Source organism: Rhopalosiphum maidis, chromosome 1 (genome assembly GCF_003676215.2).
Source record: "Rhopalosiphum maidis isolate BTI-1 chromosome 1, ASM367621v3, whole genome shotgun sequence".
Lineage (NCBI taxonomy): Eukaryota > Metazoa > Arthropoda > Insecta > Hemiptera > Aphididae > Rhopalosiphum > Rhopalosiphum maidis.
In genome coordinates, this window is record NC_040877.1 from 77,432,144 (window position 1) to 77,459,012 (window position 26,869).

A 26,869-nucleotide genomic window follows, 5' to 3' on the forward strand; every position below is an offset into this window, starting at 1 on the left:
TATGTTTTATCCCCCCCCCAGTAGCGCCGAACGTGGGTATGAACTAGGGAAAATTCCCCAGTACTATTTATAGGTGAGTCAGCTGGGTAGATAAGTGATAATAAAAAATAGTTTGTTATGCAGTATCTTGTATGTATATATAGTAAGAAATAAATAAAGTACTATTCGAATGTAATTAACTAAACATTTAACTAAACATTTTTTTAGTAGATGGGTCTAACACCAGCATTTTTTCTCCATAACATGAAATATAGATCGGCGCCACTGCCCCCCCCCCACCCACTATAAAACATTCTCAATTACACCACTGATAAACAGAGAAAAATATTCATTAAAGAAATACTATATGATAAGTAAGGTAGGAAAGTGGGCACTGCTAAGCTGTACCTCAGGTGTTGTGTGTGTCACTGTAATGAACGTGTTAAATTTGAATTCAATGATAGATGACTGTATAGTGCAGCGATAACCTGCGGCCTTCCAACGATTTATATGTGGCCCGAACCAAACTTATTGAATTGATAAAAAAATATAAATTTCAAAATTAATATTATTATAAATATAAAATACAACAAAACAATCAAAGTGTGTTGCACGCACTTACGATAAGGGTGATTATGGATTTAAGGATAACTATCTCAATATCAAAATTCACACTAATTTAGAATAAGTATTTAATTAAATTTTTTTTATAATACATCTCTAAATGTTATACAATATACACAATATATAAATTTATTTTTAGTTTTTTTTTTTAATTTCCGTTCCATTCATTTCGACTTCCTCCCTGCGTAATATTTTAAAATATTTTATGTGGCCCAAATAAAAAAAAGGTTGAGTATGGCTGGTATAGTGTATACAAAAACAATTCAGAAAAGAGACGGTCTGACAGCTTTTATCACTTAGTATATTTCATGTTATATTTTTTCAAATCTATTAAAGTAATTCATTTTACATTTTGTATTATAATTTAGTATTTACAATATAGTAGGTCGATTTAAATTTTGACGAAAACGCTATAAGAAAATATTAAGCCCGTTTAATTTTTCGTCAATTGTACTTTACTAAACTACAGTGTAATAAAGACAATTAACTGGTAGTGTACTTGTAAAAATAAATCATTTGAAATTGTTAATATAAAATTGAGTAATCTAATGGTTATAATAAAGCTATACAGATAATACAATAAACACGATTATGTGTTTACTGCTGTAAATATAATATGTATTATTGTATACAATTTATACTCAAAGATAGAAGTGTAACGGTCTAAGTACTCCAAGTGTAACTAATATGATTTTTCCAATAATACGCCGAACACGCACTGATATAATAACTCTGTGGTAGAATATAATATAATATTACTTTAATTATTTGCTATGCAAATTTTTCAATATTTACTAGTTCTTTCTAAAAATGTTAATACATTAGAAAACTTTAAAACGTTTGTTTTCGCCGCCCAGGGCAGCTGCCCTTTTTGGCTTTTGCTCTTTTCTTAACCCAGCACTGATAACCAAGGTCATGGAGACAGACTATATCATGGTTGTCGTGGCAGACTTTATACCCCCATCTAGTAAACCACTATTAATATTTAATATTATATATTGTGATATGTAATATTTTATTGGTTTATTCTCTAGCGTTAATTTCAATTAGGGATATTAATCATTTGGTATACAGTAAACAATAATTGCTGTGCAGTCCAAATCTTAGCAACAATTCTATAGATTACAATATCGCCTTTATGAGTGAGTAAAATTTTGTGCAGTGCAAAAATATTCTGGCTTAATAAATATTTGTCATACTATTTGATAGACACATTATTTTCGACCATGTTGGATATTTTTGAAGCTAAAGACTTAAGAGCCGTTCTAATTAAGATACAAATAATTATATAAGTTATATACCTATGTATAACAACACTAAAGAGTAATATTATTTTAATTATTATAAAACATATTGGGTTACATTACTTACATAATATTTTTACACTTTTCAAGTTATAATAATTAATAGACCACAAGTACCGTCACGGACGGTGACATTTGGGCTGTAGATAATGACACCTATACTATGCTGGCGGGGACCTTATCTCTAATTAGAATTGTAAATAATTAAGTCATCACTATAAAGAAAAAATATAATGAAATAAAAATTCTTAAACTTCATCCACTTCTTTGTCGCAATTACCGCCAATAATAAGTATAAAGAACTTAAAACTTTTCGTCACGCAAAATTGATGGTCCATAGAAAAACGTTACATGTATAATTCCGTTACAACGAACACCGGGGGACCAAATTTTTTTTTCGTTATAACGGAAATTTTGTTGTAACGAATATTCGAATAAGCTCTTAATAAACCCTGATTTTCGGCAGGGGACTTCTATGACTTTCGTTATAACGGGATTTTTCGTTGTATTGGTGTTCGTTGTAACGGAAATTTACCGTATTAGTAGTAGTAGTGGTAGTAATAGTAGTACTATATATACATCATTATATCAGTTAAAATATGATTAGCGTTTAAGGCTGAAACATCAATTTGTCCACTCCAGGGGTTTATATCACATTAGCAATAGAATTAATAGGTCACACCATAGGCGTGTCTAGGCCTCATTCGCAGGTCGTGCATAACAGTGGCATATCCAGGAGGATGGGTTTACTGTACTAGAATTATCAATTTTTATAGTCTTATAAATATAAACGCTATAAGTCTAAATGATGAAAATTAAAAAAAAATATGTATATGAAATCAGAAACTGAGAAAAAATAAGGTTATATTATGCACCACAATTTATAATATAAGTTAAATCAAATTTCACAGGTCATGCCTGTGCAGGACAGGCAAGACCCGTAAACACGCCTATAGGTCACACTATGAGAAATTTTATCAATTTCAACATCAGCAAATAAAAAACTTACTATACCATTTCTTTGTTAATATCGATTTTAATGAAAGCCATAGTGATATTTTATCATCACTTACACAAAAAGATCAATGAAAAAAATCTTACATAAGTTGACATAACATATCACAGTGTAAAAGTAGACAAAGCTAAAATGGCCACCACACTCGAACCTATTGTATTTTCAGTACTGCTACTTAACTGTCCTTTTTTCGCCCATAAACTTCTCCAAAATCATCAGACCTTAAAAATATATCCTCCAGCACTCAGTCAACTATAAAGGATGAATATACAAATAACTGAGACACAATTACGTCAATATTTCAAGTAGAAAAACCTCAACAACCATCGCCATTAAACGCCACCGCCAATCACAAACACCATCAAAATCAATCAGCTATGCAATTAACAGAGAGTCACCAATAATTCTAACCAAATCCTACTTCTATAAACGAAATGAAATCTCTCTACTTAAATTCTTCAATGTATTTTAATGTATTATAAACACCGGAAAATATTTAGATTCTTAGTGGTGCGATGAATGTATTAATATTACAATGATGTATTTTTTTTTGTCTGTAAACACAATAAGTAGTTGAAAAATTAATTTGAGGGTGATTTGGAAAATTCACAGCATCTTTTAAAAATAGCCCGGAAAAACAATAAAAAAAATTACGCAAGAATGAATAAATGTAGATACTTGAAATTTTCTTGAAATGTTTGTATTATCATTTTCTATACATAATGCAATTTTCAAAATATTTTGTCTTTTTTAGAGCTCATTTAATAATCAATTATTTTTTGTTTTATTTCTATTTAGGTGGATTCACTGAGTAAAATGCTTAAAATATAATCAGAATTCCTCATAAGTTGTTCATTCACCACTTAAAAAATATCAAAAATATATAGTCAAATATGTTTTTGTAAATGTTTAAAGTTCAAATTCACAAATTTTTTTGTAGTTGATAATTATTAAAATTTAATTTTAATATTAATTTATTAAATCTTGAGGCTTAAAAATTTAATACTAAATTCTTCATAAGTAATTCATACTGAAAACAAAAAAATCCAAAAAATATATAATTATGCAATATATTTTTTTTATAGACTAGTTAAGTTCAAATTTGGACGAAATTATTTATTTAAACGATAAATAACAATATTATTTTGTTATAATTTAAAAACATTATGAGTGGGAACTTAAACTTTTACATGTAAGTATTATATTGTTATGCATTTTACTATAGCAATAGCGTATATTATAACGTAAACAACATTTTTAATTTCTTTTAATATATTATTAACTATATTTTATACTATGAAGTATTTATCTATTTTTACTTCTATATACTTTTAAGTATATTATAGCAGTATAAGCAGTCTACTATAGACTGATTGACCGTTTCTACTTGGAATCGTTTTTCATGTACAATGGTATATCGTTGAATTCATATTTAACACATCAATAACAGTGGCCCACTCGACACTTAATGTACACCAGAGTGACATACTCAGTCGTCTACCTTTTTTTAAGGACTCTGAGAAATGACTTGGCACCGGGCTGCGAACATTTTGGATACTGTGATTTTTCCACGCACGCGACACGCGTATTATTGTTCGATTTTATTAGCACGTATCATAATATTTACGTCGTTCGCGCAATGAGTCTTGCACACATGCAAAACGTGCAGCGCTATCGGCCGAGAAAAATATATCGTAATGATACAAAATCATAAGCGCGTGTACAACTGTTAATGTACGGTATACCAATTTATATCATTACCTTTATAAATACATATGATACACGTCATGTGCAATGAGCGTTATCGCTTATAATATTATTATTGTTGCGCGTGTACGCGCGGATGGGAAATTCGGCGGAAGCGGTTTGCGTCGGTGTGGTGGGGAGGAGCTTCGCTGCCTATCTCCGTGTGCATATGATAATAATACATTATAGCATTACGCCTAGTATTATCTGCAGCGCCAAACCGTGGAAAACACGCCTCGCACAGTTTCCGCCGACCGGCAACGAGTCGCTCTCGTCGCTACAGCAACAACCGTCGCTGTCTATATATATAAAAAAAATTAAACACACACAATATTATAGTATATGGGTACGTCATATTACGATATACACGCGTATACTCTACCTGTACCTGTGCCGTACCTATACATCACGCCATTCTCATCTCAACGCGAAACGACAAGCGCAAACAGTACTGCCGCCGCCGCCGCCGCCGTCGTCGCAATCCGAACACAATACGAATTCGCGCGGTCCCGTCAGCGGTCGTCGCGTGCCACATATATGAAGTTTTCCAAGACTGTGGGCAACAGCTGGCACAATGTGCTCGACCAACTCCAGCCAGGAATACCTGGTGGCGCCATCGAAGGACGGTATGGACGAAACGAGCTACATACTCCAGCAGCGGCGGCGTCAACAACAGGTTACGATCGATTATAATATACCTATGCACAATAATATAGACGCACGCTTGTGGTGTACATAATAATGTTGTATTTACGCTTGAATGGCATAAAATATCATATCGCATTGTATATGATTCTTGTATTTCATCAATTTTACTGCACTTAATTGTTATTGGTATAACTATTTACTTAACTATGCCGTCCGATTCATCCCCGCGTCCGGTTTATGCGTATGAAAAAAATTATTATTTAAAAAAAACTAATTCTATTGTGCTTCAAACTTTGGACATGCTACGGACATGAAAATATGAAGGGTTGTCGTTTACATACACCGACACGTAATTGAATCATTAATTACTTGCGGCTGTTCACTGCGAATAATTGATACATTATTTTCCAATGCAAATTTAACTAAAAGAACAATATGTATAGAGAACAATTTTACAGAACTCGTTATTTTTAAAGCTCACCCAACCTTCTACTGAAAAATATCTAATTGCATAACGAATGTCAAAAACAAAATTTCTCCCTCAATATATTTAATAATCTGAACGAATAATAAAAGGGTCCGTTGGAAGTATAGCTGTTGGGAACTGTAGAATATATCATATCAAACTGATATGTTCTAAGGTCGTGGTGTAAATATTAGACAAACTGCAATATTTTAAGTTAAAATAATTTTTATTTTATTTTCATCTCAAAAAATCTTGTTTGTTTTTGACGTTTTACTGCTCCTTGCAGGTGTTGGCGAGTCACGTGCTATTTATCACCTATCAATCTATTTTTTTGCATGCTTAAATAAATATGTTTTAGAAGTACATTTTTATTGCGCTGGCTGTCTTATAACTACCATTTAAAGTACTCAAGTGAAAATAGTATCAATATGATAATATTAATCATTGTGCATTTAAAAAATTTAAATCATTGACATATTATGAATATTGAATAGGTTAGGATTTATAAATTGATATCTTAATTAATCTTTTAAAAATGTTAACGTATACATTTAAAAATCATTATAAATGTACCTAGGTATCTAGGTATCGATATTGAATAACTAAATACCCACTGTATACCAAACCAATTTCAAATATCAAATAATTTGTTTTTAGTAAAATAATATTCATTTTTATATTGTGTATTTAATCAAATTATAAAAATAGAAATAAACATAAAAAAGTATTACACATTTATGAATTGAATTAATCATAGTATTTTAGATTTTTCTTTGTACCTATACATATATTCACTTGGTGAGATAAAATTTTTATATAATATAAATAGTTTAAATATAAATTATTGGGCTAAAATATATTGCAATTATCTAAAAATCTAATAAAAATAATAAAATATTATTTGGACTTTAAATATATAATATATTACACATGCTATGTAACTTTCCCAATTCCTCTTAATGATATTTGAAGTTATTTTTTTATGTATAGATATATTTTTATATTTTATACAAATATGACATAGTTTCGTAAATAATAATGTTCAAAAAATATTTTTCTAATAAAACTAAGTTTAAATTTAAAAGTAATATCGGGTTAATTTAGGAAAAAAATATTTCCTAAATATTATGTAAATATAATGTTTATAAATATTACGCACTTAATTTATATTTTGTTATTTTCATATAAAAATCTATAATAGGTACATACCATAGTTTGTACAAATTTTATGTAGGTAGACGCATAAATTATTTTGTCTTATTGGTTATTAATATTTACTTTAAAAGTGACTATAAAACTACTAGTAATATTATATAGACATAATTTATTAATATGTATTTAATAACGCGCTACGCATACAAAATACAAAATATTATATTGCAATTTTCGTAATTTAACCATTACTGTACGAAAAAGTTTTTATTGCTCTATAATTATTTTATAAATTATTTAATAAAATTCAGACACTTGATAATTAAAAATTATAATATAATATATTTATTCGTTAATTTTATAAAAAAAGAAGAAAAAAATAAACATTTAATATTATATGGTACACAATGTATAAACGCTTATAAATTATAATCTTACTAAAGCCAAGGTCAGCCCTCGGTTAACTGAGAACTGTTTGTCGGTATTTGGATATCTTTAATAAATTGTACTAGTTAGTTTGCCTTCAATATCAATACTATTCATTGATTCCGATAATAATAATTGATTTAAATAAGATTATAACTAAATAAATATTATTATATTAATGTTTAATGATTTCGGAAAACACAATATTTCTAAACTTTTACTAAAATTGTCGATGCAATGATTAATGATTATTCTTTAATGTATGTATTTTCTCTTGTAATCATTAAGTACAATTTGATACTTTTCAGTCTTGGATAATAATTTATTGATTTTTATATGAAAAGTTATTAACACTAAATTGCAAATAATTTTTCATACTGTATGAAAAGATCGGATTTCAGTAAAATTAAATATTTATGTAGGTAGTCTTAAAGTATTATACATTGATTATTTGAATAAACATACTTAAATTTATTAAATAAAAAATATTTTATACAATTTATAACTTTACAGTAATAGAGTCAATACAGAATACATATAATATAAATACGATTTTATAAATAATAAAAATGTAAAGTAAAGTTATAATTCAAATAAATACCTATGCTGTTTAAAAAAAAAAAAACGTTTTATTCAAATTGATCCATTTAAATCTTCTGAACCACGCTTATTTATGCAAACACCATTAAATGTAGGTATACCTATTTTAAGTATTTACTATTTACAAAACCATTTACTTCATCCCACGATATTGATTTATTTACTTTTATATAGTTAGTCTATTATTCGGTATTTAAATGTATGCTATATTCCTATATGTAATACCTATTAGATTTCTATTCCATATAAATATATTATCAATATAACATAAAAATTAAAAATTTGGTTAGTATTTTGTGACATTGATAAATCCGACCTGCTACCCTATTAAACAACGTTTAACGTTTTCTCTTTTGTTTTTGAAACCTATAATCTTTTCGTCAAACAAAAATCTTTTTCGTCTAATGTATTCAGTATTGACGTATCGTATATATTACTATTAAAAGTATAAAGCATCATAATTCGATAAATGTTATCTTGTATAAAAATTAAAAATCTATGAAAAACATGACGTCGAGGAATTGAATAATTTTTATTTTTGTTTAATTCGATTAAATATTTTAATTTTATTTTATTTGGAGTATTATAATAATTTAGTACCTAATTAGAAATTGAATTATATTTACTATTTCATGAATAAGTTGGATATGAAAAAAAAAATTAAAAAATAATAACATTTTTTTAAATATTTAGTAGTTTTCGAAGTGATACAAAAAATAATTATAAAAAAATATAATTCAAATTAATATAGACAGAATAATTAATCTTCGAATATAGACAAATTGTTAAGAGGACGCTATGTATTGTCTATACCCGCATGTATTGTCTCTGTCTTATACACGCGTAACATAGCTAAAACCTGTTTTGCGCAGGACAATTTTACTCTCTGGATATTTTAGTCAAAACAATCAAAATTATAAATCCCATTGGGAAGAACTTTACCTGTGACATAGCGTTTTAATTTTTTTGATAATATGAATGCAATTAAAGTTATCGGTTTGAGAACTTTAGGTTTTTTTCATTTAATTATTAAAAACTATTGGTTACCATGATCAAAAAAATCAAATCACCACGTCACAGGTTAAGTTCTTCCTAATGGGATTTATAATTTTAGTAATTTTGATATAAATATCGAGGGAGTAAAGTTGTCCCGCGCAAAACAGTTTTTAACTATGTTACGCGTGTATAAGATAGAGACAACACATGCGGGTATAGCGTCCTCTTAAGCAAAGATTCATTAGAATTTGAATGGATTTTAGTTTCCAAGTAGATTAAAAATAAATTTCTAAAAAGAATGTATTTGACTATATACTATATATTTCTCAAATAATATAATATTACAGTTTAAATAATTTAATTAGTTTTATGTATTTTTAATACCAGTATCATATAAATAATTTTAATGTGTAAGTGGTACATAAAAAATGGGGATTTTGGGAGTCATAACCTCCACAGATTTTTTTCACTATAGAAATCTGTCAAATCCTAAAAGTAACAGTTAAATTAATAAGTGTGTCCCCTCAGGCACGTATCCAGGAGGGGTCCATGAGGTTTGGACAATCCCCCGAAATTAGATGTATTTTAGGCCTTGATTGTATCTTAACATAGTTATATTATGAAAACTAAAGTTTTTCACAAATTGTATTATGAACTATATATTTTAGATTCTGAACAGAGGAATGAATGTATTGATTTTACAATGATGTATTTTTTTTATGTCTTTAAACATTTTTTAGATTAATAAAAATTGAATATAGATATTACTTTGGGAAGTCAAAAGTAAAATATTCCCAAAAGTAAATTTTATAATCAATAAAAACAAATAAAAATTCAATGAAAAATGGGTATTTTGTACAAAATCAAGTTTTTGGATGATTATTTTTTTTTTGCGCAATTTAATAACGAATAATCGAAGATACTTGATATTTTCATCAAATGTTCATATTATCTTTTTAATATTTTGAAATTTACAAATTACTCTGTTTTAGAAATTCATAACATTTTTGTCTTTATATCTAATATTTGAAGCCAAATCAATATTTGATGAGTATTTAAAGTTAGAATTTTTACGGCATTTGATATTCATCTGTAAATAATATATTTTTCCTCAAACATTTTTTGATAATTTGTTGTATTTAAAAAAAAAAATAACAGCGAATGCTTGAAATTATCTTCAAATGCGTATATTATCATTTACATTAAATGATACAATTTTCATCATATTACAACTAATTTTGAGTTATTTATAGGTATGAGTGTATAACATATTTTCAATATTTTTAGTTTTTTTTTAATTATTGTTAAAAATATACGATGGGTCAAAATTCTTGAAAATTGAATGCAAGATTTCACAACAAGTTGTTGTTATTCCCCGTAAACAAATACTAAAAATGTATAGGCACAATTTGTTTTTGTACATTATAAAATAAAAACATGTATAATATTATACATTTAAAGTTAGAATTTTGACGAAATTCGTCAAAATCACAAAAAATTACTAACTGTTTTGTAGTTGGAAATTTATAAAAATTTTTCATTTTTTATCTAAGTTTAGAAAATTCAATAAAGAATTCCTGATCTTCATTAGTAATTAATACCATTAATTATAGAATAGTCTATAGTCTATACTCTATTCTAAATACATAAAAGCAATAATTTTTTATATGCATTTAAGTTTCAAATTTGCATAAAATTAATTGTTTAAACGACAAATAACGATATGTTGATTATTATATTAATAATTTAAAAAAAGTTTTTGTGAGAAGTTAAAGCTTTAAACATTTACGTATATATTTATTTAATTTATTATACGCAATTTCATTTTTGATTTATTTTAAGATATTATCTATTTATACTATGAACCTATGTCTTATTTTACTCTTTTATAGAAAGATGTTATTAAATTTTGAATTATTTACGTTGATATAATATGGTATACATACATATATATTTATATATTTATTATACATATATTTTCCATAAAATTATATTAATATACTCATACTAAAAGTAAAATAAATTACTTTAATAGCTAAATTTAAAAAAAATCTCATTTGGGGATATATATATATATATAGACTATTACGGCTCAGTATCATTTTTCATATACAACGGTATATCATTATATTTTAATTTAACACACCCATACTTGTGACCTACTAGACATAAATGTACAACAGAGCAGTACGCACTTATTTACCTTTAAAAAAAAATTGATTTGTGTTATTTTTTAGTATTATAATTGAATACTATTGTTATTGTAAGTACTATTATGCAGGCACAGTGACGACGGTATTTTGTTGTTGTTACCCGAACCATCGTTCTGTTATTAGAAATAGTAAAATGTATATTGAATATTATTATACTTTATTAAAATTAGTAATTTTATTTCCCTTTCTTTAAGATAAAAATATTAACGAGTATAGTTAAAGTTATTCTAGAAAAAAATTAACTTTACTTAGTTACTTAGATTCATTTATATTTTAAAATTAACTTTAATTTAGCTTAGTTATTTTTAAAATATTTTTTTAATTAAAAAAAATGGTGAACTTGCCCGCCTTTGTAATATAAAACAGACTATAATTATTATTTATAAGTTGGATACAGTTTACAACGTAAACAATTATTTTTAATCAAATGATACAATAATTTGGGATGTCATTGAAAATTTAATTCACGGGAACTATTTCTTAATGCATATATTTTGCATTCATGTAATTTGTTCAACTTTAATAATATATAATTATAAAAAAAATAAGCATGTAAAATAAATTTGAAATTATATTATTTATGTCATACAACTCATTCTACAATATCCGTTGTAAGACTAAGGTAAATTTTAACTCGCCTGCTTGTACATTAAGCAAATCATATAAATATTTAAATATTCGTTTAATGTATAATTTTCAATTATTAAAGACTTAAACATTGCATGGTATGTATGATCAATGATAACATATTATGATGATTACTATATGAATCTAAAATATGTATCTTTATAAAAATTTGCTTTAACAAGTTCAGTTAATACATTTTTCACATATCAACTTTTGATTGTATTTTTTATTAGGTGATGGATGGAGGCGACAACCTCAAAAACTGTCCAAAGTTTGCGAGTTTCAATTACATCAACTCAATTATTGGTAGTGGTGTTATTGGTAAGTTGCATAATTAATTACAAGTTTTCTAATTTATAACTAGTAATAAATATGCATGATCTATTACAGATATTTCTATTTAAGTATTTTTTTGTAAGGGCAACTAATTGGAATTTACTATTTACTATATAGTATATTTAGGTATTATACATTTATATATTAGGTACAAAAATAATAAAACAATAGAAAAATTGAAGTATTTTATTTTAACAATAATACTATAAACTATATACATAGTATAATAAAGTATAATGTATAGTAATAAAACATTAGAATTATACTTGTACTTTTTAATTTTATATTCACAATAAACTTTGAAATATTCTATTGAATTAAATTACATATATAAATCATAAAATATAAATATATACCTTCTGTGTACACTATACATCCATACAAAATTTGCGTTATCCGTTAAATTATTTTTACAAAAATCGAGTTCTTAAACAACTCAATATCATTAAAGAATTCATTATTTAAATAATATTATTAAATAAAATTTTAAAATACTTTAAAAAATTATATAACTTACTATTTTTATTTTTCATATTTTCAATGTATAGAATAATTTATTACCAACTATTTGTATTAATTAACTAAAAAAATACAATTTTTGTAATAAACCAAAAAATTATAAAACAATCTATTATGGATTTAAATTTCTATCTTAAGCCTTACTTAATATATTCAAATATAAGTCATATACTCACACGCATCACAGTTATTAAATCAATACATTTAGATTATTTTAATATAAGTTTTTAACTTTATGGTATAAATACTATAAATGTATAATAGAAGATAATATTATATCATTATTACTTATATATTAAAATATTATTTCCTTAATATTTAGAAATTACATTACACCGAAAGATACAATAAATCATTAATAAACTACAATAATTAAAGAGCTTAAAATAAAATTAATAATACCAAATAATATTTGGTGACCAAAAAAATATTCAATTTTTTTCGTACTTTGATAAATACATCTTATGCAAACATTTCTAATCATCAAAAAAATATTCTTTTAAGAACTTTTAAACTACTTATATTAAGTATATATTTTAACAAAAAAAGCACACCTAAACAAAGTAACAGCTATAGGTAATAGCTTCCATGATTTCTCGTCCTATTTAGAACCTTAAATATATTCTGTTTCTAAAACAGTCATCAAATACATATACATTTTTAATTATAAAAATTTATATATACGTAACTACAATATTTTATATTAATAAAATAAATACGAATAGTTAAAATTGTTGTCAAATAAATAAATAATGTTGAAATTTAAAGTTGAGGTGGTTACACGCTATAACACATAAGTGGATTGATTCACGCGTGGGCTTAGTTTTAGTTACATAAAAACTCATATTTACTGATTAAATTAAAAAAATATTGGCAAAGTCAATAATTATACTTATATCTTATTCTTATAAGTTATAAAATATGACATATATATCACTCCACGTGTCCCGTCGATAAGAAGAACATAATTACTATAAATTTATAATTGTACATAATACATAATTTAATTTAATTTGTTATAGGTATACCATATGCGTTTAATTTGGCTGGTGTCGGAATGGGAGTTATATTATTGGCATTGGTAGCGATTGTCACTGATTACTCATTAGTTCTTATGTTGAGGAGTGCACACATAAGTGGTTCTTTTTCATATCAATCATTAATGAAATCTGCTTTTGGCAGATATGGTTTCGTAGTTTTATCTTTTCTACAATTTATTTATCCTTTTATAGGTAAGTATCAAATAATAAAAAGAAAATTAAACATAAATAGTATTTTTAAATTCTTAAGTTTTAACTCAAGCTTAAAATATTGGTGTTATGATACAACTATGACTAATTTCAGAATAAAGCTTAGATAGGATTGTATAGTTTTAAAATTTAGGTAACTCAAAATATAGATTATAGAACAACTTATAATGTTAATTGTTATGATTTAACTATAAATTATGCATATACAAATTAAATATCATACTTTATCTTAAAAACATAATTTTAATTTCGAAATTATATACGTATAGATTGAAAATTGTACATAGTACATATATATATATACAATGTTATGAATACTATTTTGTGAATATTTAAATTTTATATTTTCTTAATGATCAAGCTTTAGCTTTTTAGTAATTATAAAATTAGAATAATAATAGTGCATTGTATTCACACATGATGCACTACTCAATTTAAATGCATCTAGGGTGGTAATAATTCATGTTACATATTATTGTTAATTTAAGATTAAATATCATAAGAATTATGAATAATAATGAATAATGACTAATGATTATAGATTAATTCGTTAATGCACTCGAAATATGTTAATAATAACCGTATTAATACTCATAGGCTCTACGTAAATAATATACATTTATAGGTCCACAACGTGTTTTCATTTATCACCGGCAATATTCAAGACTTACACACTTTTATTTTATCATTTACCTTCAAAAAATGCTAACACATACAAAATATATTTTGATTTACGTGTATAGTGTATAGAATAAAATTAAAAAGTTTGATTATAGCTTTGTCCGATTTGCCTGTCAAACCACATGTGATTATTGTGGTAAAAAATGAATGCACTGGGAACATTCATACACATACTATTATATGTATATAAAATTTACCCAATAGTGAGATATAGTGATAAGCATAAATTATAAAATATCATTAGAAGTAAGGTCTGACAAACTGTTTCCGTTCAGAATCGTTTTTGATAATATGTAATGACTTATAATTTAATTTAAATTTAATACATCCATTATTGTGATCTACTCAATAACAAAGTACACTCGAAAATTATGTGTACCATACGTCTATATATTAGAGCAACTTCCTGTTTTTTTTTTTTTTAATTTACACTACCATGACGGCATCACTCATCATACTACGTCCGACGTCGTGTACTCATATGCGCTATTTTTCACAGTACCTCACACACACGTTATTTTATATTTTGTTTGAATACCCAATGTTATTATTGTACTATATTTTTTGAAAGTTTTTTCATAGTTCTATTTTTTTTTTATGTATAATATATATACATAAGTATATTTATGTATTTCCTTTTAATTTTAACCTCTGTTTTTGTTTAATTTTTATGGCAATAACTTTTTTTTTTACTTATAATGATAAAATATTACTAAATAATATTATATAATATAATATGTAGTAGTGAATAATATAAAACCGAAATTTTAACAATTTAGGGTCATTTAAACTTAATTATTAGTTTATTTTTTTTGTCCATATATATAATATGTATTTATATACTCGTATATACGTACATATACCTATAGCCCTTAATATATATTAGGCTTGAATATTTAAATATTAGCCACCAGGCGTCAACGTTGTTCGAATAAAAATAATATAAGACCCATAATATTATTTCATTATATTGCTTAGATCTGTCAATGTTTAACAACTTTGATTAAACCTGTGTAAATATCGTATTTTAATGATTCTAAAAGCATGTATGAGTATTGTGACTTAATGTTTGTACAAATGTTATACAATTATTTTACGCAAAAAAACACATTAACCTTTTAAAAAAATTGAACAAAAGTTATCAAGTCTAATACGTTTGTGGTTATAATTTAATAATTTTATTAGTAAAATATTATAAAGACTTTTTAAGACTATTATTATATTATAAAATTACTATTGCAATATTGCCACATTTCCTTGCTACACGTCAGCATATAGTTCGATACCATTAGATTTAACTTCGTTGAATTATTTTAAATTCACATTGAAAACGTCAATAGTTATACTTTACATTACACATTATAAATTAATATTGCTGTAAGCAAGCTTGTTGTGGAAGTAGGAAGGCCAATTACACTAATTTAATCAATATCTATTCTAGTATAGAACTTAGTGTAATACTAGTCTTAATTATAGACTAAAGTACTTATATTAGTTGTTTGTTATACTTAGTTCATAACAATATTTCAAAAATATGTACTTATATAGATATAGTAGTAAAGATACCTCTTTAATATAGCCTTAGCCAATACTAAGTTTTGCTGATGTGAAAAGCCAATTGTAGCTATATAAAATTATACTTATTTTATTTATTTGACTAAAATAATTTAAAGTTTTAATAATAATTATTAACAATTTAATCACTACTAATTAAATATTAACCAACTACAAATTAATAAATATTTAGATATGTAGCCAGGTATACTTACTAATTAATATTAATTTCATACATATCCACTCAAAATTATACATAAATAAAATAATATTTTCTTGGAATTCATGTACATAATATTATAATTCTATTTAATACCGAAAGTTTAAATATACCCACTGCACATTCAAATTATTATTTTTAAGTTTATTACAAATCAAATTATTTTTAATTTAACTTCATATCGTGTATATTTTTTATCACACACTATATTATGAGTTGTGACCAATACAAAATACATATAGGTAATTACTAATTATAGTAAGTTATCTACATCGTGATGTAATATGTAATTTTAATAAAATATTTATTTGCAATAAGTATCTACGTATTGATATTAGGATTATGTAATACAATATATAAATGTATTAAAATGTTTGTTACGAATTAAAAAAATATAAGATTAACTATAATATTCTATGTATATCAGTAGCTATAATGTTATATATAATAATATATTAATATATATAGTTAAATTATACGTTAAGTCTGTTAAGCCTGTACTTAGTACCTACGATTAAAATTGTATTCAAATGTATCTTTTTACAGCGATGATAAGCTATAACATAATCGTCGGGGACACTGCAACAAAGGTCTTGATTCGGCTGTTTTCGTTGCCACATGACTCTATATTTGCCCAACGGTATTTCGTCATAGCAATGGCTACGATTTTTATCACGGCCCCTTTGTGTATGCTAAGAAATGTTGCAAGACTGGCAAAAGCATCTATTGTGTCGTTCATCATGGTTTTAGTTATCTTTGTGACTATAGTCATCAGATACGAAACTCTACACGAAGTTATGTAAGCCGTCACACTAAATTATATATCAGTATGTACGCTTACCTAACACCTGTACATGATTATTAAATTTCAAAAAAATTCCCCTGTCCCAATTTTTTGATTTCAACAGGTCCACAGTAACCAATGTCGGTAACATAAGCACGTGGGATTTTGTTCGGCCTGGTGCGATTCAAGCTATTGGAATAATGTCATTCGGTAATATTTGCTCTTATCTATATAGTATATGTATTATTGTAAATATTGACTTATATGACACTATCGGACAAAATATTTTTAAAACAATACATATTCATTGTATATAGGAAAACGGAATTTTATATCCCAGAAATATTCGTATCAATTCCATCATGACAGTGTACATAATGCAAAATATAATGAGTGTATTTATATATTAAAACTATTTAATATTATATGATTGATCGATATGTATACTTTTATGGCACGTATAAACTTAAATATATATATATATATATAACCAATTTCATTCCATATAGATGATAGCAAATAAAAAAAAATAGTTCAAAATAAATAACAAAATTAATCACTCATATAAAATATATTATTAAACGATAAAATTAAATTTAAAAAAAATTGTTATATTTTATAATTAAATACTATGACACAATATTTTATAAAAAAAATTAATTAGAAATTTATTTTACCGCAGTAGTATTTTGCACATGTATAAATTCCGTCATTAATTACCTAGATCTGTATGACTATATACAGTATGTTTCCTTTTAAATGTAACACGAAATATTTCAGTCCAGTGACTTTAGATTGATATGGGATTTCTGGGAGAAGATAAGGAACACCTAATTACACATTTTTTGATGATTTTCAAAATGTTTATATCTTCCAATGTACGGATGCACAATACAACTTGCGTTTTTTTAAATAGCAACAGATGTTTTCAATACAAAATTCGGATCGTCCGAATTTTTTAAGTCATTTTTATCTCTTGGCTAACCATGGCTTTAAAACAAAAAATGACTGAATGACAACGAGCAAATGTTTTAATTTAAATCATTGAATTTTTCGACGATTATCCTATGGTTTTACAAATTTTCGTGCGATTCTACGTATTTTCTTTCACTCATAATATATTTTTAGACATTGAATAAATAAATGATTTATTTTATTAGAAGTATACGCTTATCTCAAATTTTGTTTTAAGTACTAAGAATACTTATCTTACAAATGGTTCAAAATTTAATCCATCATTCTCCTTGCAAAACTGTAGACGACGCATTGCTTCCATTTGAGTAGCTCCTAAAATATGTTCTTTTTGAATTTCTGCACGAGTATTTAAAATGTTATATTTAAATTACGCGGAATCACACGGAAATTTGTTAAATTATAAGATAATCGTTAGAAAATTCAATATTTAAATTAAAACATTTTCTCGTTGTCATTCAGTCAATTTTGGTTTTAGAGCCATGGTTAAGAGGTAAAAATAACTTAAAACAATTCGGGTTAACACCTGTTGCTATTTAAAAAATTGCAAGTTGTATTGTGCACACGTACACTAAAAGATATAAAAATTTGAAAATCATCAAAAGATGTGTATTTAGGTATTCTTTATCTTCTCCCGAAAACTCCATATCAATCTGAGGTCACTAGACGATATTTCGTGTTACCTTTGAAAGGAATCGCACTGTATACACTAAACACTAAACTAACTCGTATAATTATGGTTTTTTCTTTTATTATTTAGGTTTTATGTGTCACCACAACGTGTTTTTATTGTACGACTCCATCGAAGGAGCAAGTCAAACTATTTGGAACTGTGTTACACACGTCGCTGTCTCAATATCGTTCTTGCTTATGGTTGCATTTGGACTAGTTGGATATGCTACATTTGGTGATCTTACTCAAGGTACGTTGATTTTCTTTTCAAAAATGGATAACGCTGCATAAATATACGTTGTATTTACAATTTTAAACTTATAGGTGATTTGTTGGAAAACTATTGTTGGAACGATGATTTAATCAACATATCAAGGTTGTTGTTTTCATTAATAACGTTACTCACATTCCCGTTGGAATGTATGGTCACTAAAGCTGTTGTCGATCAAACGCTTAGGGGGGGCACCGATCCCATTCCAATGTCGAAAAAAAGACATGCTATAATTACGATTTCTATTCTTGTGGCAACTTACTTTGTTTCCATATCCACTAAATGTCTTGGAATAGCCTTAGAAATAAACGTAAGTATTATGTACTTTTTATCGTAACTCTTAAGTTACTGAGAAAATTTCTTGAAAAGGTTCTACCCCCTCCCCCCGCTCCTTTTGCACACCAAACGATTGTCTGCAAAAGCCTAGGCTTGTTAAAGAAACAATACTTCATATCAAAAATGTTTACATATTTATCTTTATTAACACGTCTATTGTCCAATATAACTTCGATTAATAAATATACAATTAGCAATATAAAATACTGATGTACTAATATAAACAATTAATAAGACAATATAAAAAATGTATAATAGATTAATGTAACGATATTTTGATTATAAAGTACAAAAAGTTTTATCTTATACTTAATATATTTTTTATACAGATTTTAGGTTTTGAAATTGTTATACAAATTTTATATAGAAACATGATGAATAATAATTTGCAATCATGTACACCACCGTCCATTTTGTATTATATTTTTACTAAAAAATTGTCTGCTTTTTGGCGATTTCTGTAATTGTGATTAAAACAGACAGCTTCAAAGTTACAAAAATATAAATTTATTTAAACTTCTTTGGGATAGAATTTTTTTAAATTTAAAAAAAATATTTTCATAGTATATTTATATAATAACTATAACATTTATAACATTATAAATAATATATATCTTTATCTATTATTAGGGAGTTGTGGCTGCAATTCCATTGGCATTTGTTTTACCAGCAGCTATTTATATTAAAATATCCAATGACTCATGGAAAGAAAAGGTAATATCCTATTTATAACATTATAATATTAGCAAGGATGTAAATTATTAGATTTGGAATCACATATTAAGCAAAAATTCTTTATGGTATTTAAGCTTTTTTATACTTCGTTTAAGTTAAATTTTTTGTAGATATAATACTAATTAATAAATACAAAATTTATAATGGTAGTATATATTTTAAATTCAGTCATTTAAAAAAAGATATTTGATTTGTGATATCTAATTTATACAATATTTTAATTAAACATAAATATTTAAGAATAATCGTAATATTATTTCAAGTTTAAGGTACTCGAACATCAATAAAAAATCTAAGGTCTATTTAAAAAGTCCAAAATTTTCTAATAATTATTTTTAGTAGACTGCTGTTATATTTAAAATATAATATAAATGTTGATTATTGTTTTTCATAACCAAATTGAATTATATAATGTATTTAATATTTTTTTTTTTTACTTTAGATTCCTGCATATTGTTTGGCACTGTTCGGCACAATAGTAGCTGCATCTGGTATATCATTAGTCGTGTACGAGATTTTAACCTTTACTGCGGATTCTTGTGAGAATGATAGGATAATGGATCACTGTTATGTTAACGACACATACCTCCCAACCCACATTATCCAGTTACCATTAAACTAAATTATTTTTACTACGAATATTTTTTCATGATAATATTTATGATTACGTTCTAGTCTTTAACAAATATATTTTTATTTATTTTTTATGTTAATCTTAATTTAGAAGAATTCTGGCTTATTCAATAGTATATATAGAGGTAGGTATATCAAAGTATGTAATACGAGTATAATATTATTACATAGATATATTTATTTGTGTTGATATATCTCAGATGATCCTAAGTTTTCACTTTGACGTACCTACCTATCAATAAAATACTTTGTATTCTTGTTTCTCGGTTAGGTTATCTTTCTTAAGCCTTGATATTGTCTCTAGTATAAATAATAATTTATATGAAAAAAATATAATATAAATAACATAGTATAATCTTGTTGATAAATCTAACAAGGCTAATAATAATTTATACAACTGGAGTTAGTATTAAAATTTAAAGTGGTTGATTCCGGTTATGATTGTTGTCAACCATTTACTAACGCTTTTAAGGTTATGTATGAGTTAAAGGTTTAATTGGTTATCTGTAGGTACAACTATACAAGTGTTCAACTATATTATACTTAAGTACAATTTTGAACCCAATATAATTTTTAAACATTTAAAATAATTGAAATAATTCTATAAAAAACGAAAATGCAACAAACCAATATAAACGTAGGTATAAACTATTTGGCCATTCGGGTGTAAAACCTTGATAATTTACTAATGTCCTTCTAAAAACACTTCACACGTATCTTGTAAATACTAAACTGACAAAGACGCATAGATACTCGATTCTTATACACGCATACGTATCAAGATTCAAGATAAAATAATACATTAATTCTGAGTTTATAGTCATCAAGTACACAGCATAATATGGTACCTATTATACTTGAGTTGATGATATATTCACATTTTTATTTTTTGATAAACTTAAAAATTTAAAAAAACAATTTTATTAAATATTTAAGACACATCGTAATCATAAAGTAATTTAATTAGTTTTAATTCTTTGATCTGAATATTGTATTTATTAAATAAAATATTTTAAACATTATATAATTTAATTTAATATAGTGATATATAAACTTTATGACAAAAGGAGTATTGTAGCAACTAATTTATTCAAAATATGTCATAAAATATTTAATAAAAATAGGCGGTTCTTTTAAATAACTTCTTAAAAAACTGTATTATTAAAGCTGTTTTCGTGTTATTTACGCGTGTATATATTTTAAAATATCTTAATTTAAATATTTCGTACATCAAAATAAAATTAAAGTTAGGTATGAAAACTATTTTCATTAATATTATTAATATAATATCAAAGTGAATTTTTAGCTGATATCAGTATATTTAAAGAATCGCTAACTTCAAAGCTTTATTTAATTATTTTGTAAATGTAGTCTTTAATATATACATTCTTTAAATAATAACGAATAAGTGCTTCAAGCATCTGTGTAATATTTTCCTGAATTAATTTATATACTCGTTAGATAATTATTAATTTATCAATCATTTATAGAAATGAATATTTTCCTGGTTTTCAATATATAGCTAATCATTATATAATCATTCAATTTAGTTATTTTTCAACTGTTTATAATGCTTTATATAAATCAATTAATTTTTCTTATTGTGCTATAAGTTTAATAATGATGTACGATGTACCTATAGAAACGTATGACATTGTAATATTTAATTTAAAACAATAATAATTTGCCCACGTTATATTATGTTGGATATTATCACAAATTCATGAACCTATAATAAAATATTATTTGTTTAAATAACTTAAAATATAAGATTAAGTATGAAACATAATAAATCATTTAGGTTAATTTATTATTTACTTATTAAACGGACTATTGTAACAAAATTGTAAATGATAAATAAATAAATAAATACTTGGTAAACATAATAATTAACAATACGTTATTTGAAACAATTATTATATAATATAAATTATAGTTTAATAATCAAGTGCAACTGAGTATGAGGATTACAAAATCTACGGCCAAAAACTAAGTCCTATAATTTCTTTAGTGGATAATTATGCATGTAATTTATCGTAATTTGGAACAGCAAGTGCATTGATTATGACGTCATATTATAACAAAGACTATTAGTCTATTATTGTATACATTTTTAAAAATCTAAGTATAATCCATTAGAAGAAATATATCGAAGAGTCAGTTGGAACGTTGGAAGAACCATAATTATACACATGAACCTGAAACGAGGGAGGGGATCATACCTCCTCATAAATAATTCTTAACAATTTTTTTAATTTTATATTCAAATAATATGAATACATCAAACCAAATATTGAAATTAAATAACTATCTATAATTATTTTATCTCCATATTTAATAACATACACATAGTACAGGTATATGTATATTATTTTATATTTTTAACATAAATACATTTACAATATAATTAAAAACGTAAGCAAGTGGATACCGTTTTGCTTTAAAAAGTACATTGAGATTTATGGGTCACTATTATATTTATTGAATTTGAAATTCAACGATATATCATTATTTATTGTACACGAAAAACGATTCTAAGCGGAGTCTATATCACTAAGTATAGTAGGTATATATTATGTATAGTATATATATATACTTATTTTATGATATAATTATTAAAGTTATTTATTTTACTAGTGATAGTATTATGGAATATTGCATTTATTATTTTTTACTTATTTAATTATTATAATGTATATTTATATATATTTATAATAACATATAATATACACTAATCCACTAGTTAATACAAATTGATTAACATGTTTCTATAAATACCAGAAAAAAGTAAAAATAAGTTCAATTAGGTTCATAGTATAAAATATAAATATATAATATCTTAAAATAAATCAAAAATGTCATTGCGTGTGTAAAATGCATGATAATAATATAATATTCTTAAAAGTTTCAAGTTCCCATAAATAATATTTTTAAATTATAGTGAAATAATTAACATCATTATTTACTGAATAAAAAAGTAATTTCAAATGTCTGTAAAGCATAATTTTATGTACATATGTTTTAAATTGTAAAGTTTCAATACGAATTACTTATTTACTTACGATAAATTATATCAGTTATGAATGACATTTTCAAAACAGATATACCTAAAAAGAAAAGTTTTTATGAATTTCTATAACTGTAAAATAGTTTGCATTCTTATTTTTTGCGATTTTGATGAATAGATATCGTTAAAATCCTAGTTTAAAATGTATATAAAAAGAAATTGTGTTTATTTATTTTCTATATTTTTACACAGCGGGGTATAAAAACAACTATTCTGGAATTTGTGGGATCTCTCGGTAACCTAACCTAACCTTATCGGCATATTTAAAAAAAAATTTAAAAATTTATTATTTCTCATGTCTTAATAGCAATAATAGTCGAAATATTTTAAACATTTTATCGTGAATATAAAACAATAATATAAACATAAAACATTTGGTGAAATTTTTAAGTACATACGGATACGGTTACTCAATATTCGTTTACACGTAAAGTCAGTTTAACTAAAAAAAACAAAACCAAAAAAAATTCTCATTTTAACTTATTTTTTTTTCGATTATAAAAAAAAGTACTGGGAATTTATTATTTTTGACTCACTAAAATACCAACTAGATCAAAATTCACTACCAAAAACCACTCCATATTTTACTGTCCACAAAAGTGATGATTGCTCCGCTCAAAATCTAAAATATTATAAATTATGTAATTATGCTGTATTTCTTTTTTAAGAATTTGATGTATGAAACTACAAAATGTTATTACTTTTATAATCATTTTTAAAGGTGGGCTTTTTTGAGGAGGGATAAGCTCTTTTAGGCCACAGGTCTCCACCAATAAGTAATAGTTTTTCTAATTTTACATTTTTCTTTCAAAAAATTGAACTTAGTTCATAATCTATTCATTCTACCTAAAATATAATTTTTTTTAACGATATGTGATATGTTGAACCTAGTATATTGGCGATATTCTATTGTTACGTGTTTGACTGTAAAAGTATAATTCAACAAATTTATAATTTCACTTCTTGTAAGTTGGTCATTGTATTAAATTTGTATAGATAGTGTATACAAATATACGCTAATAAATGTCTACTAGATAGTTCTCACGAATATTCATGAAATATTAAATAGTATAGAAAATTCGGTCGCTTACTGTGTGTTATAACTTCAGCATAAATATTTATTTGAATACTACTTGTACAATATTTTATAAGTATTTATAATTTATTAATAAATTCAATTTTTAGAATTGCGTATTATTTTAATGCCGCAATAAGATAACTATTATACTAGGTATAGTATATCGTAATATAAATCTAATATTAATACAAAAATCGTCGTCATTCGATGAAAATCGTGAATACAAAATACAAATCCATCATAATAAATCACATTAGTTATTAAACGTATACCTATATCTAATCTATATGTATGTACTGTTCTTATAATTTATTTATATATACCTAAACAACAAAGTTTAAATCAATAGATAAGGTTAATGTTCAAACAAATGGGAACATAGTATATTTTATATGTGTTGTAGATACAGCCATTATCAGAACTGTGTTTTTCAATTAACACAATAATATTAAGTTTGTAACCTATAGCCACTTGTATAGACATTGAATTGTCAAGTATAATTTGCAATCGAGTGAATTGTTTGAAGTGTTTGAACTCTTAATTCATTAATTCAACAATCATCTTTATTATTTTGTACCAATTTAATGTCAAACCTAATCGTTTACTCCTAGGTCCTATTTAAGTTTTTTTTATAAATATTAGATTGTAATAAATTTCAAAGCTATGTTTAACAAATACTGCAGTTATAGATAGCATTACAATCGATTGCAGATCAACAATTGTTTATTATACGGATGAACATTTAATCTTACTGTTTATACCAACAGTAATTTACATAACTGTAAACAACCTACAAAGTACAAATCTTTTTTTAATTAATATTTGATACATAAGGTGATTAGGTGAGTATAGTTTTATTAATATATTTTAACGATAAATTTTCTCTTTTAAATATTTACTTCAAATATTATTATCAGAAGTACCTAGTATATAGTATAATATTATATTTTATATTCAAGTAAAAAGCATTTAACAAAGTGACAATTACAATTGTTCGTAAACGAAAACTGTAGTTTAGTATATTTATTTTAATAATCAATATTATCTTAATATAATCGTTTAAAAGTTTAAAATCTGTTCAAGACGAATAATATTCATAGTATTCGTATATCATGACTACTGTACATTGATGAAGGGAACGATTAGTTTTTAAGGGGTTTAGCAGAGATGGAAAATTTCCGTAAAAAAAGATATGGGTACATTTATCAATTAAGTGATTTTTTTTTAAAATAAAGTGGTAAAAATGGTAAAATAGCTAAATCTTAGAGCTATCATTTATTCTATTTTTGTATAATTCTCAAATTTAGTTATTTTTTATAATAACAACAAATAACTAAAAATTGTTCTATATTAGTACATATTATTATGAATATTTAATTATTCACAGTACAATATTAATAAATAATTAAAATTAAATTATAAAAATTAACAGCATTTTATTCATTATAATTATTATTATTTTTTTATTGAAATAACAATAACAAACTATGTAATAAACTATAACAAGTATATCAATATAACATAACAAATAATAATAATACAGTAAGTTCTTTTTGTGGTTTATCTACATTTAATAAAAAATAAAAGAAGAACAATGATTATTGTATTATTATCAGTTTATTGTTCACTTAACAGTTATCGTATACAATAAATAAATAAAAAAGATATCTATCAATTTCAAAAATGTTTTTTTTTAAATTTCATCGAGAGTTGTAAAGATTGTCGGAGGTCAACATTTGGATCCTGATGATTTTAAAATAATATGTAGGTATAGGAACTATAATATTTATGATTTTCAATCATAATGACATTAATTTATAGGTATTTTAGGTATAATTATCTATATAGAGTAAAGGTTTTGATATTAATACCTAATAAGTAGGTACTTATGTTGTATGTAATCTACATTTTTTTCATAACTCTGATATCAAATATTTTGAAAATGATCGATATTACATATTTATA

At 24.9% G+C, this 26,869-nt stretch overlaps 1 protein-coding gene across 1 annotated transcript; it reads left to right on the top strand.

The window, feature by feature from the left end:
* Nucleotides 1-4,868: 4,868 nt before the first annotated feature.
* On the top strand, nucleotides 4,869-21,111 carry LOC113556306 (putative sodium-coupled neutral amino acid transporter 11). The gene is made up of 9 exons (XM_026961164.2): nucleotides 4,869-5,344; nucleotides 12,030-12,117; nucleotides 13,674-13,883; nucleotides 16,903-17,155; nucleotides 17,265-17,350; nucleotides 18,873-19,034; nucleotides 19,109-19,365; nucleotides 20,022-20,105; nucleotides 20,569-21,111. Exons 1-9 carry the CDS (start codon nucleotides 5,243-5,245, stop codon nucleotides 20,746-20,748), a joined length of 1,422 nt encoding a protein of 473 aa, XP_026816965.1. The 5' UTR covers nucleotides 4,869-5,242; the 3' UTR covers nucleotides 20,749-21,111.
* Nucleotides 21,112-26,869: the final 5,758 nt, after the last annotated feature.

Excerpts from the sequence above, each read along its gene's own strand:
- LOC113556306 (XM_026961164.2), top strand. The coding sequence starts at position 5,243 with ATGTGCTCGACCAACTCCAGCCAGGAATACCTGGTGGCGCCATCGAAG. Across the intron at positions 12,118-13,673 it reads TATTGGTAGTGGTGTTATTG|GTATACCATATGCGTTTAAT; the intron begins GTAAGTTGCATA and ends AATTTGTTATAG. Across the intron at positions 20,106-20,568 it reads ATGACTCATGGAAAGAAAAG|ATTCCTGCATATTGTTTGGC; the intron begins GTAATATCCTAT and ends TTTTTACTTTAG.